The 18,511-nt window shown below is 40.2% G+C and overlaps 1 protein-coding gene across 1 annotated transcript; it reads left to right on the forward strand.

Annotated features, from left to right (window-relative positions):
• The first annotated feature begins 522 nt into the window (after window positions 1-522).
• LOC123758660 (serine-rich adhesin for platelets) lies at window positions 523-18,073 on the forward strand. Its single transcript, XM_045743190.2, has 6 exons — window positions 523-624; window positions 2,656-2,794; window positions 4,991-9,119; window positions 9,782-9,886; window positions 14,818-14,908; window positions 16,197-18,073. Exons 1-6 carry the CDS (start codon window positions 525-527, stop codon window positions 16,319-16,321), a joined length of 4,689 nt encoding a protein of 1,562 aa, XP_045599146.2. The 5' UTR covers window positions 523-524; the 3' UTR covers window positions 16,322-18,073.
• Window positions 18,074-18,511: the final 438 nt, after the last annotated feature.

Below are 18,511 nucleotides of genomic sequence, written 5' to 3' on the forward strand. Positions count from 1 at the left end.
GTGTTCCCAAATTATATGCACCTCACCATCCAGTTATCATACACACCCAGCCCCCCAAAAGAGTTTTGATCTGAAAATAAGTTGAATCAATTACAAATTACAAATACATCGAAATAAAATCAAGAATTAAAGGGTACAAACTCGCAATTGCTCGAAAGATCTATATCAACCATTGGCAATTTTTCCTTAGCGCTTATCCATGACCCACAACTTACCAACAGCACTTCCCAGGCACTGTAGCGAGCAGTGAAGCCAAACTTGACCTCCAACACTTCACATTTTCCATATAAAACATTAAATATTCTCTGTTCTTCAAATTAAGGTTCCACCAGCTGATTGCCAGCGTCATTCCTTCACATCTTATGCAATTATTATACTATATCTTGAAGGCTATAATAGTTTCCTCCATACCTAACACCAGAAATTAAATAAAATGAATTAAAAAAATTATATTTTATAGGATAAACATGTTATTGATGTTATGAGGATGTGTTGAGTGACAAAAATGAGAGGTGCGTTGGTGGATGAGAATGAGAGGCAGGGGTCCGGCCGCTAGGGTTCAAACAGCGTCTCGTCCGCCCGAGAAGTTTTACACTTTTGTGAGGAAAATGTCGAGCGATGAAGGTAAAGTTGAGCTAAGGTGGTTACTAGAGTGTTGAGGGAGTGTTGGTGGCGAGTTGTGGGTGTTGTTGTGTGATGAATGGAAGGGAATACTGACCAGTAGAGGGGGTGGGTGGGGAGGGACGGGCTGGCCAAAGTTTCCTTTTCTCCCCCATACTTTTGTCACTGATTTACCTGTGTAATACCCGATGGTTACCTGTTATTTATATAACGAAATGCCACTTTACAGGTTAATATTCCCTGTAATGGTTATCCCAGGCACTCGTTACTCTAAGCCTGGCTTCCTGAGGCCTAATGACCAATATAAAATGATAGGCTTGATTTTTTTTTTCTCACCTAGTTGTGCTTCTGGGGGTTGAGCTTCAGCTCTTTGGTCCCATCTCTCAGCTGTCATTCAACTAGTGTACGGATTCCTTAGACTATTGGGCTTTATCATATCTACATTTGAAAGTATGTATGTGTGTATGTTAACATTCCACTGGAATTAAAATGCTTCAGTAAGAGATGTCGAGGCTAACATTGTTTTATGTATTTGATTTGAATATCTTGGGGTCTTAAGCCATCTGTTTTATACAAAGCCTTTCATGTTGACCAAACCATACACTAGTGAAGTGAAGGGACGACGACATTACGGTCCGTCCTGGACCATTCTCAAGTCGATTGTGGTCAATTTGGTCAACATATTTCTGCCACGTTATTGTGTCTCCTCGTCTGCAAGCCTTTCATGTTTAGAGCCTATTCAGCCTATTTCAAGATGAGGCTCTTGTCACCTGAATGGGTTCATGACCTCTAAGTACACTTGACTTGTTTAAAGAAGTAGTTTGGATTACTATCCCCCCAGCATGTTCTGTATTATAATGGTCTCAATGAAATCGGCCTTGTCAGGTCTGGTGTGCATTGTTAGTCCCGTTTGGTCACGTTGGGGTTCCGTCCCACAACCCACAACAGTTGTATAACTGTGGTACTGTACCTATTTAACTACTAGGTGAAGAGGCATTGGGTGAAAGGAAATGTGTAGTTTTGAGCCAAGGATGTAGACCACTGTGCTACAGGACCCATAAAACAGTGTTATTCAGTATAGGCTGAATAACACTTGGTCTATATAAGTAATTACCTAAGTGTAGTTACATGATGAGAGCTACACTCGTGGTGTCCCGTCTACCCAGCACTAAACAAATCCACAAGGGCCGTGATGAGGATTTGAACCTATGTCCGAGAGCATCCTAGACGCTGCCTTAATCGACTGAGTTGATCCCTCAAATATGTGCTGTGTGTCACCACACCTCAAGTGTGGTGACAGTAATGCAAAAAGGTGGCAGTAAATAATGGTGACAATCTTTCAAAAGGAAATGAGAATATAAGAAATTTACAGTAGAATTGAGCATGTTCTTCTAGGTGCTAATATACAATCAATAGGATCCCTATTATCAGAATCCATGTTTTCCGTGTCTCAGGTTATCCAGAAAGGTGATCAATTTTTCCATCCCTATTTTTATCCTACATATGAGTGGACCAGCTCTTGGGGTTAGGGTTTGGCTTGTTCATTCATTTGTCAAAATGTTTATAGAGCAGATGTGACACAGAACTCTTAAAAATTCTTATATCAAAAAATTTAAAGATGCACAGGTTTAAAAAGCTAAGTTTTTTTAATTATTAACACGGACACAGCAGAGCTGCTGCTGTTATAATCTGTATGAGGGATTACCGAGTATAGATAAAGAACTAGCTACAAGTTCATAAAATATATCCATATCGCACGAAGGTTAGTTATAAGTGAAATCGAAGATTGAAAAATAGGGGATGAGAGTCTAGTCTACTAGCCTGCACTATTAAACATTGTATAGCATATGAGATTGTCTTCCAATATTCACGAGTGAATGAAATATTGAAGAACTCAACATATCTTGTGCCATTTGGTCTAAAAACATTGATAACACTTGGTGTCAAGAATTTTGTTAGGAACTTAGCTAATTGCTATGATTTCTACAGACATGCAACTTAATCCTGAAGATCACCAAAATTTTTGTATTTCAGATTCATGTAACAGTGACGGTGAATGTGAAGTCTTCTTTGGACCTATAACGGAAAAAGAGGAGCAAATTGCAGCGAGGTACCGAAACAGACTGACTGAAGTTTTTCAACATGGGCCCCTGCTGCGGCGTCGCTCCTCAGTGTATGCATTGGGGATTTTTAAATGAAATTGTTTCATATTCAGTACCATACTGTAATTACAGACTCATCTTAGGTTTTGAGGGCTCATCTTTTCAATCCATTCCTCACTAGTGTCTTATATGGTTTACATACAAATACAGTACTTTGCAACCAATCTGTTTTGTCCCATTGCCCTACGTTGGGTTACAGTATTAAGAGAGTTGGTGGACTTCATGTTTAATCCTTGGCGTATGGCTATCGTTTAAGGGGCCACTCTGCCTGTGCACAAAACAGTAAAAAAAAAACATTTGTTCTTATGAAATTTTACATTTGCATGCAAAAAAAGTAAGAAAAAATAAAAAAAATAAAAAATATATGTACATGTTAGTTATTGGTTTGTGCACATTGGTAGGAAGCTAGTGGGTAAATTCTTGGGTGCGTTAACTCGTGGTGATGCAATTATGCTGACTTACCATGTAAGAGAGAGGGCTGTGATATTCATGTCAGATGGTTTTTGTGTTTGCTGTTTCATTTTAATTTACACAATATGTGGAATAACTTTATGTACACACAACTAACCAAAGCAGGGATTGAGTACTGTATATAGGCCTACAGTGTAATATGCAGACCTATATTGCACCTAAACATGTTCCCGACACAGCTCAAATGAAGTGTCTCACAGCCCACTCCTTTACTGCTATTATGTCTGGGAACATAATATAGAAATAGACTCAAACACTGACAGGAAAGACCATCTTGCAATTTAATGATAATCACAGGCTACTCGTACACAATAACCTCGTTGCATAGTAAGTAAAGTCAATAACAGAATTTGTCATGGGTCTCGGCTAACTCCATTACATCTATATAGATATATCCATAATTAAATCATTTGTATAAAAATTTGGCAATAATAACTAAAATTGACATATAACTGTATTGCCTGTTAGGATCAACATATGGAGATGACAAGAGGTCATAGATATAAACTAGCTAAACACAGATGCCGAAGAAATATAAGAAAATTCACTTTCGCAAACAGAGTGGTAGACGGTTGGAACAAGTTAGGGGAGAAGGTAGTGAAGGCCAAGACCGTCAGTAGTTTCAAAGCGTTATATGACAAAGAGTGCTGGGAAGACGGGACACCACGAGTGTAGCTCTCATCCTGTAACTACACTTAGGTAATTACACTTAGGTAATTACACTAAGGGTCAAGGACTGGAAGAGGAAGTTTTCTTGGGAAATGGGCATCAAATTCACTTGGAAAAACACCCTTTTGAACATGACCATTGATTGATCACGATTCATCTCTTGGTTTTGCTCACCTGTGTGAATTTTTTTTCATGTTAGGATGGGGGGGATGACCAGATCAGGCTGGGTACTCTGCTGGCATGTTGGTACGGCCACCTGATGGTGGAAAGGGGGTAGTGGCTTGTGGTAGCTGTTGTACTCTACTGTATTTGGTAATTATCGTAATGTTACTCGTTAATCTTGATTTATCTTGAGTAGCACCTGGAGGGGCTTTAAGCTCTTACGGGGGGGCTTTAAGCTCTTATGAGGGGGCTTTAAGCTCTTAAGAGAGATCCCGATGGGGATCTACTGGCACCAGTATGACCCTGCAGAGGCTGGTTTAAATTTATTTTAAATGCTCTGTCAGACGCAGTTGGATCATATATGTGACCAGACATCGTGCTCAGTAAGGAGGGTTTCATATGAACTCAAACCTTGTTGTTCAAAATCCAGAGAAGTATTGACAAACCATATCCAGTTACTAGTATATCAGCAATTTTCACCCTTTTCTCATGCTCGTGGCTGTATTCACTGTTATGTTTATTAACCTAAGCAAATTATTTTACTATATTTATTCTATGAAGGATGGTACATAATGACCTTTCACTAAATTTGTACCATTGATCTGAGAACAAACTTCAAAGTTACTGTATAATAAGAGTGCTGTTTACAGAAGCAGTGGAAAAACTGCATGGTCTGTTTATTTATCTTCAGTTCTTAGTCCTAGTATAATACTCTGGATACACCACCTTTCTTTCAAAGCTATTTCTAATCTGTGGTTCAGTATGGCAGCTAATCAGATTAATCTTTGAGACATTGTCCTTTTGAAATTTGTAAATTGCGTCATGATTTAGATTGCGCAGATAAACTTTCATTCTGATAGCTTTCATTTTATGCAAATTTAAAAAAATGTGAACACCATTTTCAGCCCATCACTTGCATGCCTTGAGGAGAAGGACGAACAGGGATGTAACACTAGCTTTGAAGGTTCGCCAAGCAGAGATGTGCAAGATTTCATTGGCCAGATATCGACAGGATACAAACTCTCATCTGTAGGAGTGGGCAGCCTGCACGGGACTTCACAACTGTCGCATCCCACGTTGGATTCTGAGCTGGAGAATGAAGAATTGTTTGCACTTGTCCCTCCCCACGAGGAGATGCGGGAAAATTCGAAAGATGGGATAACTGATGACAGTCTCCATGTGGCAGTTGGTGAAAATGATTCTCAGAAATCATGGGAGTGGAGTTTGTCAGACAATAGTAATTTAATTTCCAGATCTGACTGCTCGCATATCAGTTGTGAGAGTGTTCCTTGTTTGCACTCTCGCTCGGAAGGTGGTGAAGAACCATATACTTTCTGTAATGAGAGTGTTGCACCGGGGGGAGCTGCCGAGTGTGTTGCACCGGGGGAAGCTGCCGAGTGTGTTGCACCGGGGGAAGCTGCCGAGAGTGTTGCACCGGGGGAAGCTGCCGAGTGTGTTGCACCGGGTGAAGCTGCCGAGTGTGTTGCACCGGGGGGAGCTGCCGAGTGTGTTGCACCGGGGGAAGCTGCCGAGAGTGTTGCACCGGGGGAAGCTGCCGAGTGTGTTGCACCGGGGGAAGCTGCCGAGAGTGTTGCACCGGGTGAAGCTGCCGAGAGTGTTGCACCGGGTGAAGCTGCCGAGTGTGTTGCACCGGGGGGAGCTGCCGAGTGTGTTGCACGGGGGGAAGCTGCCGAGAGTGTTGCACCGGGGGAAGCTGCCGAGAGTGTTGCACCGGGGGAAGCTGCCGAGAGTGTTGCACCGGGTGAAGCTGCCGAGAGTGTTGCACCGGGGGAAGCTGCCGAGAGTGTTGCACCGGGGGAAGCTGCCGAGAGTGTTGCACCGGGGGAAGCTGCCGAGAGTGTTGCACCGGGCGAAGCTGCCGAGAGTGTTGCACCGGGGGAAGCTGCCGAGTGTGTTGCACCGGGGGAAGCTGCCGAGAGTGTTGCACCGGGGGAAGCTGCCGAGAGTGTTGCACCGGGCGAAGCTGCCGAGAGTGTTGCACCGGGGGGAGCTGCCGAGTGCGTTGCACCGGGGGAAGCTGCTATTTGCTTTTCAAACTCATTAAAATCACAGCTGTTTGACATTGCAGACTGTAGTGCTAAAAATGACATTCATGATAATGTTTACAGTTCTATTGATGACTCGGTTGAGCTTGTACAAAGACCACCAGTTGAAGGACACACAACCTCCACAAACAGAGTGACAGCTTTAGCAGCAACCTTAAGGGAGAATGAATATGATAACCTGGCAACCTCATTCAATTTTGGAGATTATACGCTAGATGGCTCGGACAATACCAATGACATTGGGATTAAGAAATGGTTAGAGGAAGGTAATACACACTCAGAAGTGTCCGATGAGACCAAGGATTTCACTGGTGAGTGCGTCGTATTAAGAGAGTCTGTCGGCTTCCTTTTAAATTCACTAGAGAAAGATTTGCGTGGCCTTGTAGAGAGCAGTGATGAGACCCATTCAAGAATTCCTGGGGAGTACAAGTCAACACAAGCAAGTGAAGAAAAAGCTTTAATATCCACTGTACCGGCGGAGGAGGAAAACAAAAGGCCAAAGGTCACAGTCGAGGTCATGTCGAGTTTACCCGAGGCTGTAGTCGGCACCAGTGTACCAGAGTCTGCAGTCAGCACCAGTGTACCAGAATCTGCAGTCAGCACCAGTGTACCAGAATCTGCAGCCAGCACCAGTTTACCAGAATCTGCAGCCAGTACCAGTTTACCAGAATCTGCAGCCAGTACCAATTTACCAGAATCTGCAGCCAGTACCAGTTTACCAGAATCTGCAGCCAGTACCAGTTTACCAGAATCTGCAGCCAGCACCAGTTTACCAGAATCTGCAGTCAACACCAGTTTACCAGAATCTGCAGTCAGCACCAGTTTACCAGAATCTGCAGTCAGTACCAGTTTACCAGAATCTGCAGCCAGTACCAGTTTACCAGAATCTGCAGCCAGTAATATTTTACCAGAATCTGCAGTCAACTTGAATGATAAGATGATAGATCAGTTGAGTAATTTAAAAGCGTTCCATGAATTGGATATCAGAGAAGGAAATGCATGCATGACGTCAGATTGTAATGAAAACATCATGGCGCAGTCTCTCTCAGATGAAGTGATGACAGAGCAAATGGATCCTTTTGATGTGGATCCAGGTATTGATTTTCTAATGGAAATTGAGGCGCCTATGGATGAAAAGTCTTGTTTTGAAGTAGAAAAATCACGGAAGGTACGACAGAGTTATTACAGTGCTCTTGAGGTCATTAATGTTGACAGTAGTGAAGTATATGGGGATTTTCTAACCAGTGAGAGGTTGCATGATACCATTGGCCATGAACAATGCCATTCTTATGAGAAAAGTCGAAGCTCCGATGATCTTGACGTTGACAGCTACGGGTCGGCAAACAAGGCTATGGTTATTTCACATTCGGATAACACCCCAGATTCCGAGTTATCTAATGTGCCTCACTCTTTAAGTGATACTGTGTCAGAAGGTTACAATGTTTGTGTTAGTAGTGAGGAGAGTCGGGAGTACAGAAGCCCACCAATTGAGAATTATTCCTTACACACTCCCAATATGCCACAGAAATCCTGTAACACTTACACAGATAGTACAAAAGGAGTACAGTCTGACTCTCTCAAATTCAGTATTACTAGCAGCGAGGAGGTGTGGGAGTATGGAAGCCCAGTACAAGAGAAATGCTCCTTGCAGACTCAGAATACACCTGTGAAGGCCTGTGACACTTCAGATCTGAAAGGAATGCAGCTTGATTCTCCTAAATTTAATGATACAATTGAAGAGATGGAAATGATGCTGAAATATGGAGTAAACTATGGAGAAGCAATTAAGAATGATGTGATTCCTTTAGACAACAGTACAAGAAAAAGCTCAATTGATAATGATAACAATATGCAACACATGGTAGATGACTCCATTATTGACATTCCCAGAAAATCTAGCATTGCCAGTTCCGTTTCAAATTTCCAACCTGTACTAGAATCGACAAGGGAATCTCTGTATCAGGAGACGAAAAAGGTAAATATTTTACAGTCCCCCTCCAAACAACACAGCATGCTAAAAAGGGAGCCGCCTCCAAAGCCACCTCGCAACATTTTCTCTCCTAGTGTGACCCCTAAGAAAACTATCTATATCAAAGCGTCCACTCCAAACACCCCCAAACATACTACTCCAAGGTCCATGGAAGTAAAAGGAAAATGTACTTACAACAGGGTGACTCCCACCAAGAAAATGGCTCGTGTTTTAAATGAAACTCCTCAAAAACTAGGTTTTGAAAAAAATAAGTCATTTACCCCAATAAAAACTACTGCATCAAAACTCAAATCTCCATCAACAGTGCCACGAAACCCCATTCATTGTTCAGGCCCGACGCGTTCGGGATCATTAACAAACATTAGGAAAGGTTTAGAACTTGGCCAGTCACCAGTCAGAACACCAACATCACAGCCTCGCATAGTAAGCAGACTTCACCCTCAGACTTCACTATCAACACACAACACTCCAGTAGTGCAGAAATTTTCCTATGGTATGCTTGGCAAACAACCTGCAACTTGTTCCCGCCTTCCTCCTCGTCCAACCCCCAAGAGAGCTTTAAAATCTATACTGAAACAAACCCCCACCGAAGGACGTAATCTTCAAGCACAGTCAAGGGTCAACTTCCCAAGTAAAGCTCCATCTCCTGCAATACCCAGGTACTTGAAGCCAAAACGAAATATAGAAAGTCCTGTTGCAAAGTACCTGAAGGAAAATCCACCGCCCAGTTTAATGTTAAACATTAAACCCCGCCACAAAATCAGCCCCCAGAAAATGCAGAGTGAGTTAGCATCCATGAAAAATCCTGAACAGATACTTGATGCTCACCAGGGGAGATGTGGAGCACACAGTGAACAGCAGCAGCAGTCTCCTAAACTTTGTGAAGACATGGAAAGCAGCTTTGTCAAACAAGGGACAGTGCTTTCAAATATCCAGGATAATCTCAACATATTACAGTCAAAAATGGAGAGTAACCAGGTGAGCCAAGAGTCTTGTTTTTGTCAGTGTCTGGATTCATTAAGTAATTTTTTGCTAGCATTTCAGTGCTAGTGAAAACATATCTTACGGTTTTCTTAGTTTGTACTTTTATCCTTTTCGGTCTAAACTACAGTCCATATAGCCTTCTATTTAAACTGTACATATACTCTGCTAAATTTATATGTAAATTGTATGGTCTTGCATAGCATCCAAAGTTGCTTAACCCACCTACTTCCTATAACCTTAAAATAACTTCATATTTTTCCAGTTTGCCTTGCACTTCCTTTATACTTGAAACCATTAAATATTTTCTTTTGTTAGTTTGGCAAAATTTAGTTACCATTATCAAATGTAACAGGCAAGATGTCAATCTGTCTTGGCAACTATATTTTATATTTATTCTAATGGACTCTATTACTAATGGAAGAATAGGTAGATACAAGCAAGAACATCTGTGTATTCCTCATGATAAATTATAAGAGGCATATTTATCCTCAACTCATAATTGTTATAAATAAAACAAAACATCAAAACCTCCGTACATCTTAATGGGCAAACTCCCATTTTACTTCATATTTATCATTTTGATTCACTTTCAGTTTTAGTTTAAGAACATTCTGTGAATATTTTTATGGAGAAATTAATACATGTGCTTGTTGTAGGCTTGTGCAGAGAGAGAGTGTATACTAAAGCAGCCAACACCTGCTGACATGGAGGAGCCGTGTCTGCCGTCTGTTGTGTATTCTTCAGCTGTTCCTGTTGTATTGGTGGGTGTCGTGGAATCACTCAGTATTATTATTGTTGTTTCTGCCATTAGTGGCCAATAAGCTTTCCCAGAGCCTAGTAACCCCATACACTGGCCTAAAAACATGATCCTATAGTTCATTAGTACTGTACTGTAATCCTTTTACCATCCATAATATTTGGTCATGTTCAGTCTTGCTTTTAAATTTTGTGCAGTTTTTCTATAAATATGCTTGAATGTTAAGTAATTAAATAATTTTGAAATGCATACATAAGATTTCATTAGGCTACCCACAATGGTGCTTACTATTGTGACTCAAGAAACAATCAGTAAGAAGGAAAAGTAGTATTGCTTCCAGTCAGAAGCTAACAGCAGGTTCACTGAGGCCGGCTGGTCTGTTAGTTAATAGTGGGTATACAACAGTGGGGTAATGTTGAGTCTGGCTTCAGGCTGGGCTTGGGGGAGTAGAACTCTCGAAACCCTCTCCAGGTATGCTCCAGATAACACAAACCCCAAGTTTAACACATTATTGACCTTTGCAATTTATCTACAGACAGCCCTAGGTTTGTGGGGTACTGTAGAACACCAATTCAATGATAAGTGAGTGCAGGGCGACACCCTATTTACTGGGTCCCTATTCAACATATTTTGTGGTTTATCTAGAATTAAATAAATCTGCTTCTTCAAATAAATTTACTGGATTTAAGTCAGTTAATTAATGATTAACAGTTTTGTCTCTGTGGCAGCCAGCACTTATTTAAAAAAAAAATACCTAGCCAAATTTAATAAACATATCTAAGCCATCACACTGTAAATAAAGTGAGAGGATAGAAATACAATGTTTGTTAACAGAAGCATTCATAAATGTGGGCAAAGTTGTATAAATGACTGTGAGTGACAGATGGTTTTGCACCAGAAGGTTTCTTGAGAAACTCAACAATAGGCTCCAAGAGGTCTACAGAACAGAACCAGATTGGAAAAAGGGCGAGAGACAGTAGGTGACTAGAAGCAACATTACACGATACAGAAGTACTGTAACTGAAAAGGTTTAAAAAAAAAAAAATAACTGGACGCAGCAAAATCTGTAAGGCCAGACATAACACCATGGCTGTTGGAGTACTTTCTTTCTTGCTAACAAAGATTTTTAATAAAACACTAGACTGGAGAACCCTCAAATTTTGCAGACGATGAGTTACAATAACGTGACTCATATGCAGGCGATGAGTCACAATAACGTGGCTGAAGTATGTTGACCAGATCACACACTAGAAAGTAAAGGGACGACGACGTTTCGGTCCGTCTTGAACCGTTCTCAAGTCGATTGTGATTGATTCAGAATCGACTTGAGAATGGTCCAGGACGGACCGAAACGTTGTCGTCCCTTCACTTTCTAGTGTGTGGTCTGGTCAACGTGACTCATTTCAAGACATACATTAACATGACTTTTCAAGATTATCTATAAAGAATATGCAAAACCTATTCAGTATTTGAATGCACACCATCCACCTGGAATCTGCACCGTGTGAAGTGCCAAAAAAAAAAAATGCAGAGGTTTGCAACAATAGTGTCAAAACTTTAGGACTAAGCTACGAGGATAGGTAAAGAGAACAAAATTTCTCATAGTTTAATGGGGGGAGAAGGAGCAGAGGGTATGATTACTACATACAAAATGCAGAGGGGAAGAGAGGAAGTGGACATGTGGAGCCTCTAAATTGACAAAATAGGCCAAGATGGGTATAGGGGGAAGGTGAAAATGCAGATAAGTCAAAGAAATGTAAGAAAATACTTGTTTCCTGCATGAATCGTCGACAAGTCGGATACACTGAAAGAAATTGTGGAAGCCACCTCTATTCACAACTTTTAAGGTCAGAGTCAATAAAGAATTTGAACTTCAGGAAAGTTACTATTAAATGCAATAGGTTGGCTAGATAGATGAAACATGGATAGACAGTAGACATAAAGTACCTGTACTGGGTCTCACTTCCATGTACGTAGTCACTTTTATACAAGTGAAATTTTCCCCTTCCCTAGGCCTGTGTTAATTACACTAGCCTAAACTCATTATATTCCTGTTTGCTCATTGCAGTTTTATGCAATATTTCACCCCTGATACTCATTATGCATAACACTACTATGTATTCCAAGGTATTCTGGCCTGAGGATACCTCTCTTGATCGACTACAATCAGAACACAACTGCATATAGTTTTAGTTTAGGGTCCTCTAAATGTAAAGTTCCATAAACAGCATAATGTGTGTGTATTGCCTGTAGATGGTGCTGTTTCAGTTCTGAAAAGTGACATCAACAGAATGGAATTTGGTAGGATGTAGAGATGAATGAGTACTTGAGGGTTAGTCGAACTGTGCAGACTATTTAAGATGCACAGTTCGACTAACTGTGTTAGTCAAACTGTGCTGTTCGACTAACACAGTTAGTCTGTTAGTCGAACACAGTTCGAAGTTAGTTTAAACTAACTAGCAAGTTAGTTTAAACTTCCTGTTTTGATTTTTTTTAATGTTTTAATGAGTGTTGATATTTTTTTGTACTTGAGCTACCTGGAGCGGGTTTTGGGAGTTGTTCTACTCCCTGAGATCAGTCTGAGGCCAGGCTCGGGGTTAGTCTGTGTGCTAATCAAGAAATATTTTATTTATTTATCCTCATATGTTTTCTTATTTATTCTCTGATATGTAGTTGTAGTGTTTTGTGATTTCAAGGGTAAAAGTTGCCCTCTGAAACTGAGTTATCTTGGAAATGGAAAACTTATCAATTGAAGTTGAAGATTAACCTCCATAGATAGTTCCTGAAAGATTGGAGAAGTAAGGACTCGGGTAAAATCTGTGGTGGTAGTCCAATACACAAGATGGTTGTGGTAGGTAGTGTTATCAGCAAAGTGAACTGATTTGAGATGTGGGAAGTATTTGGGAGGTCATTAATATAAATAAGAAGTGGAAGAGGGGCAAGCATACTTCCTTAACCCCTTAACTGCGTTGCCTCCAAATGTGACACCCCCGCAGTGCGCAGGAAATAAATTCTCTGGAAAAAATTATTTTTTCTTTTTAAAGTGTCAAAAACCCTTCCCTCAGTATGGGTATGTAAAAAAAAAGTCGAAATTGTACTTACTTTGGCTGCTATGGGGTCCGGAAGTTGGGGCGTGACGTCATCATTCCCCGTGCGCCCATGCCGTAAGCTCTCAGGGGCGGTGGGGCGCTCGGGGCGGGGCGCGCGAGTTGCCGCGAATATATTTTCGTTCATTTTTTGCGCACCTTTCCAAATACATTTTCATTGTTTTATGTGCCAATCCAATGTATAATGAACACGTACACTATAATATCGCAGTACAACATCCGTACTGTCCGTAGACACTGTGTTACGTGCATGAAACTTGTGTACACATATGCAGCACATATTTACTATGTATCATGCTAATTTGTGTATATATACAATCTATTTACACACTATACACTGTCACACACTATATACATTCACCATCAACACATTCAGAACACCGCGTAGCAGCTGCTTCGTATGGGCCAATAGCAGCTGCCTCGTATGGGCCAATATCAGCTGCCTCGTATGGGCCAATATCAGCTGCCTCGTATGGGCCAATAGCAGCTGCCCCGTATGGGCCAATAGCAGCTGCCCCTTATGGGCCAATAGCAGCTGCCTCGTATGGGCCAACAGCAGCTGCCTCGTATGGGCCAATAGCAGCTGCCTCGTATGGGCCAATAGCAGCTGTCTCGTATGGGCCAATAGCAGCTGCCTCGTATTGGCCAACAGCAGCTGCCTCGTATGGGCCAACAGCAGCTGCCTTGTATGGGCCAACAGCAGCTGCCTCGTATGGGCCAATAGGAGCATTTGGCCATGAACACATTCAGAACACCTCTAGTGAGAGCAGCAACACCCAGCCAGTCTCCCTCACTCCAACATCTTACTCGCCAACATTGCTCCTCCCACCATATTGTTATAGTTCTTATTACACATGTTCTATATACCTATCTACATGTTTTATTTACCAGAACTATGCAAGTAAGCCAATATTGTGTCCAAACAGTACAGTGGCCACTATACACTGCATGAAAAATCACACAGCAGATGACGCTACGATTACGTCACCTCCCTCACCAAAATAGCTCCTCTCAACATTCTCCTGTTGCTGTTCTTACACTATATATACCCATGTACATATGTGTTGCCCATAGCGAACCACTAAGCTAGTATGGTGAGCAAAAAAAGAGTGGCAGCAACACACACACGATGAGGCTACCTCAATTCTCGCCCTCCCTCCCTCATCAAAATTCCTCCTTCCACAATACTACGCACAATGCTAATTATAACCACAATCCTGCTATTATCACAATCCTGGTCCCTAATTCCTGTAAATGAATAATTGACCATATGTTTATTTTGAAAAGGAACCTAAGAAATCATCTGAAGATTCCTTGATGAACGAAATAATGCTGTGGCTACCGCTGTGAGCATCGTGAACAGCATTGAATCACTGATATTTGAACATTGTACCCAGTCATTATCACACTCAGGCTCTAATATAACACTATCATAGCTAAATAATACAAGTTATATATATATATATTTTGACATTATTAGGCGATGCTGTGGTCACATGCTGAACAGCAGTGCTGTGCGCTCATGCTGCGAGCGCCAGCCTTGGTTGCTCACACACTACTGAGGCTCCCACACCCGGGAATGTGGACCACGATTTTTTTTAAAGATGGCATCTGTTTACAAGAGCCCTGAGGAAGCTGATGTGAACCCCATGTAGCCGCGGGAGTTTTGAATGGAACGTGAAAAATACAAATATCCGGAGGTGCGTTGCGCAAACCAGACATGAGCCTGCAGGCGCGTTGCGCAGTTTAAGGGTTAAAGAATGTCAATGCTTATTGGAAGTGTGGGTGAGGCAGCATCATTAAAAATGTACTGGTGTGTTATTTGCAGGATGAGGAGAAGAACAAGGAAAATGATAGAATGCGTCGCTTCATGGAAGTATTAACAGACAAGCAACCTGCATCTGTATTAAAGCATAAAGGTAAGGATAACTGGATTACTAACTGGCTATCTTGAGGTTATCTTGAGATGATTTCGGGGCTTAGCGTCCCCATGGCCCATTCCTTGACCAGGTCTAGCTTTTATTACACATCCACAGGAAGCAGCCCAAAGCAGCTGTCTAACTCCCAGGTACCTATATGCTGATAGGTGAACAGGGGCATCAGGGTGAAAGAAACTCCATTTGTTTCTGCATCTGCCGAGGATTGAACCCGAAACCTTAGGACTATGAACCGTGAGCGCTGTCCACTCAGCCATCGGGTCCCTTAGCAACTTAGCTACACACATTTTCTCCACTTTGACAGCTTTGGTTTTCACTTTGTAATTAGTCTCATTCCAGATATGTGTATGTTATACCTGGTCATTTTTTACATGACTTTAATTTTAACGTAATTTTTAAGTAACATATTTTGAATTGTGGCTATTATAATGCCTCGTATGTTGTATCCCCTCAGGCGAGTGTAGTGAGGTAAAACCTTGAAGTGTACTGTGCTCTTGAGACCACGAGGCATTACTGGTAACTAAAATATTATGCCAAAATAAAAATAAAAAGTTGTGTGCTCATAGATACATATGTACAGTAAACACAAACTAATTATATATAATTTAATATAATGAAATTATATTTAATTTGTGTGTGTGTACATATATTGTACAGTACAGTATATAAATTCACACACGGCAAGATGCCCAAAGCGGTATAGAGAAAGGTGGGTGGTTTTAATCTTAGAATGTCATAAATTGATGATGTTGCTCTTGCTCATATCCAGTAATACTAGTCCATAAACTCGAGCATAGAGGAACGCAACAGGCAGGGAATGTACTAGACTTAGTAAAGTGAAGGGCAGTGGTAAGCAAGGTCCTACATGGCTTGCTTCTTGAACCCTTGCAGGTCCTGATGTGTGTGTAAATGACTTGCCTTAGGATATAAGATCTTGCATGACATTGGTTGCCCATAAGATAAAACTGATGAAAAGGGTAAGAAGGCATTGGTGAGTTTGCATATTACAAGATGACATAAAAGGTTGCAATTTTAGTCCAATAAATGCCTACTACAGTTTGTGCCCCTGCTCGTGCATAGCTATGAAGATATGAGGAGATACAGTAAGATATGAGGAAGTGTGTGTATAGTAAGCCAGAAGGATGGTACATGATAAAAGAAATACAACTGTAGGACTTTTGAAGATTTTTTTATTTTTTTATTTTATAGACTTAACAGTATTGCTAATTATGCTGTCTTTATTATTTAAATGTAAATTTTTTCTCAATAGGTCGTGTGAAGGTGCCTAAAGTGACATTCCAGACGCCGCCGTCTTTTCCTTCTGCTAGGGGCTCACTAATGGAAGTCTCTCTCCATGAATCACATGAAGCTCACTATACTAACACTCTTAGGTGAATGTCAAGTTCCTAAATAAAGTGCTCAAATTAGCATGTACAGTATCTGGTTTGGAATTCGTGTGTGATGTTTAAATAATTATATTTTGAAGAAACCTTTGCATGCATTGCATTCATTTATAAACTATAAATTGTTGATCAACTGTATGTATAGCATAAATTCCAAAATACTTCATATTTTATACACCGCACATTTAAATATAGAGAAGAAATTATATCATCGCTACCGTATTTGCAGTACTCAGGTGGTGAAAGTGGGAAATAGCTTAATTATGGTTCAATTTTCTATATTTTTAAAGACTGACCTGCCAAGGTTACATCCCAGAATGGCAGATGTTTCTACCACTCAAATATCCTCCCATGTTATACATACATAATTTGACACTGAAGAACCTAAGGAAGGTTGCTTCAGAAATGGGCTAAATATTTTGGACATAAATTTGTTTTCCTGCTTTATATTTACAACGTAAGTTTTCTTTATATATGTCTGCAATATAATAACGGCATCAACCTGTTTCAGGCTGATATTTTTGCCAGCAAATATACTGTACATGCAAGTATTTATTGCGTTTTGGTAGATAAATAACTGTCAAGTAAGGAGAATTTATTTTACTGCTTTTGCAGTGGTGTAATCTCCCACTGCCATTTCTTTTTCTTTTTGTGCTGGTATGGCATTCTCATAGTATGAGAATATTACACATTGACAGCTACACATTGAGAATTAAATGTCCCACAAAAATTCATAACCAAATATGTACTTAACTTCAAAGAATTTAAATAAGGAAAGTAATGTTTAAAAGAGATGATAGTCACAAGCAACCCCAACGTTAGTGGAGCTGCAACTATAATGGATTGATGTTATTTGCTCCTTAGCTTTGAATGGAATGGCAACTTAATGCTATTGAAAGAGCTGCAAATAGGATGAGAGTAATTCTGTTTTCTAGTTTATTACTAGTTAATATTTTTTATACCACTAAACATGTGCATTAATTTTTCAACTCTCCTAGCATTTAGTGGAGTTTCTCTCTGCCTTTAAACAACCTTTCTTCCTGTTCTCAATATCCATATTGCTGCAGGAAGAGAATTTGTTTTACTGGGTGCAGTATCTTTATTACATTCCGTAATTATGTCTAACCTCTTTGAGCAATGCTTTGTTTTGTAAAAAAAAAATCTCTTTGGCAGCTAGTTGCCTTGAGAATGGCACGGTTTTAATTATTTATAGATATTCTGTAGGGCTAGTCACATTTAGAAACTAAATATTCTCATTATTATCATCATCATCACTAAGTGACATGTCTCTTGTCACTGCTGCAGTTGGGCTAATCAAATGTTCAACAGATAAATATACATTTTCTTAACATTTGTTAGTTTTGTTCAGTTTTCACGTTGTGGTATTGATCCGTTACACTACTGTAAAAGGATTTCTTTTCTCGCTAACATTATTTGGGTTATACATGTACATTATTCATGGCCATTATATCCTTTTAGAATATGTTATCACTACTTACAGATTATGTGAATGGGTTTAACTTTTATTTCTAGTCTCTTTTTAATTTAACTATCCAGTTATGTACATAAAGGAGACAAATTTAACATGGAAATGTCTTGATGAATTGGAATTTACATTGGTGAGATTTTGTTTGAAATAAGTTTCAATACAGTACTTTTTATTGCTGTTAAATTACTAATGAATCATTTTCAATATTTCTTCAGCATGGAATGGATTTTTTTAAGAATAAATATATCATACAAACCCAGTTTTATTGATCATACAACTTGGTTAATATATGTAATTATTGTGCAGTCTTCGGAAAATGCCCTCTCGGAGAGTAATGAATCCTGGGACTTGTCAGTTATCTTGGCCGAGGACGAAGCTATCTCTCTTAGTTTATAGTTGAAGGTTGCTGATGTTCCTTGTTCTTATGAATTGTGAGAAAACTTGTATCTAGGGTACAGAGTTATTTACCAAGGCCTGGAATACAGATTCATGTTAAAGTTTAAGGTATGGTTACTGGGCATCCATCTAGGGAATTTCCTTGACCTTGACTGGAACTGATGCTAATTTCTGTGATGGGTAATTTTTCTTTATGGGTAGGTTATGTGTAGAATACCCTTTAGATGTTGAAGAGTTTTGAAATAGTACCTAAAAATATGAAAATTGCTATGACCTGGCTTTACCATCATTTGAGAG

This window comes from Procambarus clarkii, chromosome 31, assembly GCF_040958095.1.
Source record: "Procambarus clarkii isolate CNS0578487 chromosome 31, FALCON_Pclarkii_2.0, whole genome shotgun sequence".
Taxonomy (NCBI): Eukaryota; Metazoa; Arthropoda; class Malacostraca; order Decapoda; family Cambaridae; genus Procambarus; species Procambarus clarkii.

Coding starts and splice junctions, on each gene's coding strand:
- LOC123758660 (XM_045743190.2), top strand. CDS start 525: ATGAGAATGAGAGGCAGGGGTCCGGCCGCTAGGGTTCAAACAGCGTCT. Junction 625..2,655: donor GAAAATGTCGAGCGATGAAG/GTAAAGTTGAGC, acceptor TTTGTATTTCAG/ATTCATGTAACAGTGACGGT. Junction 9,120..9,781: donor CAAAAATGGAGAGTAACCAG/GTGAGCCAAGAG, acceptor TGCTTGTTGTAG/GCTTGTGCAGAGAGAGAGTG.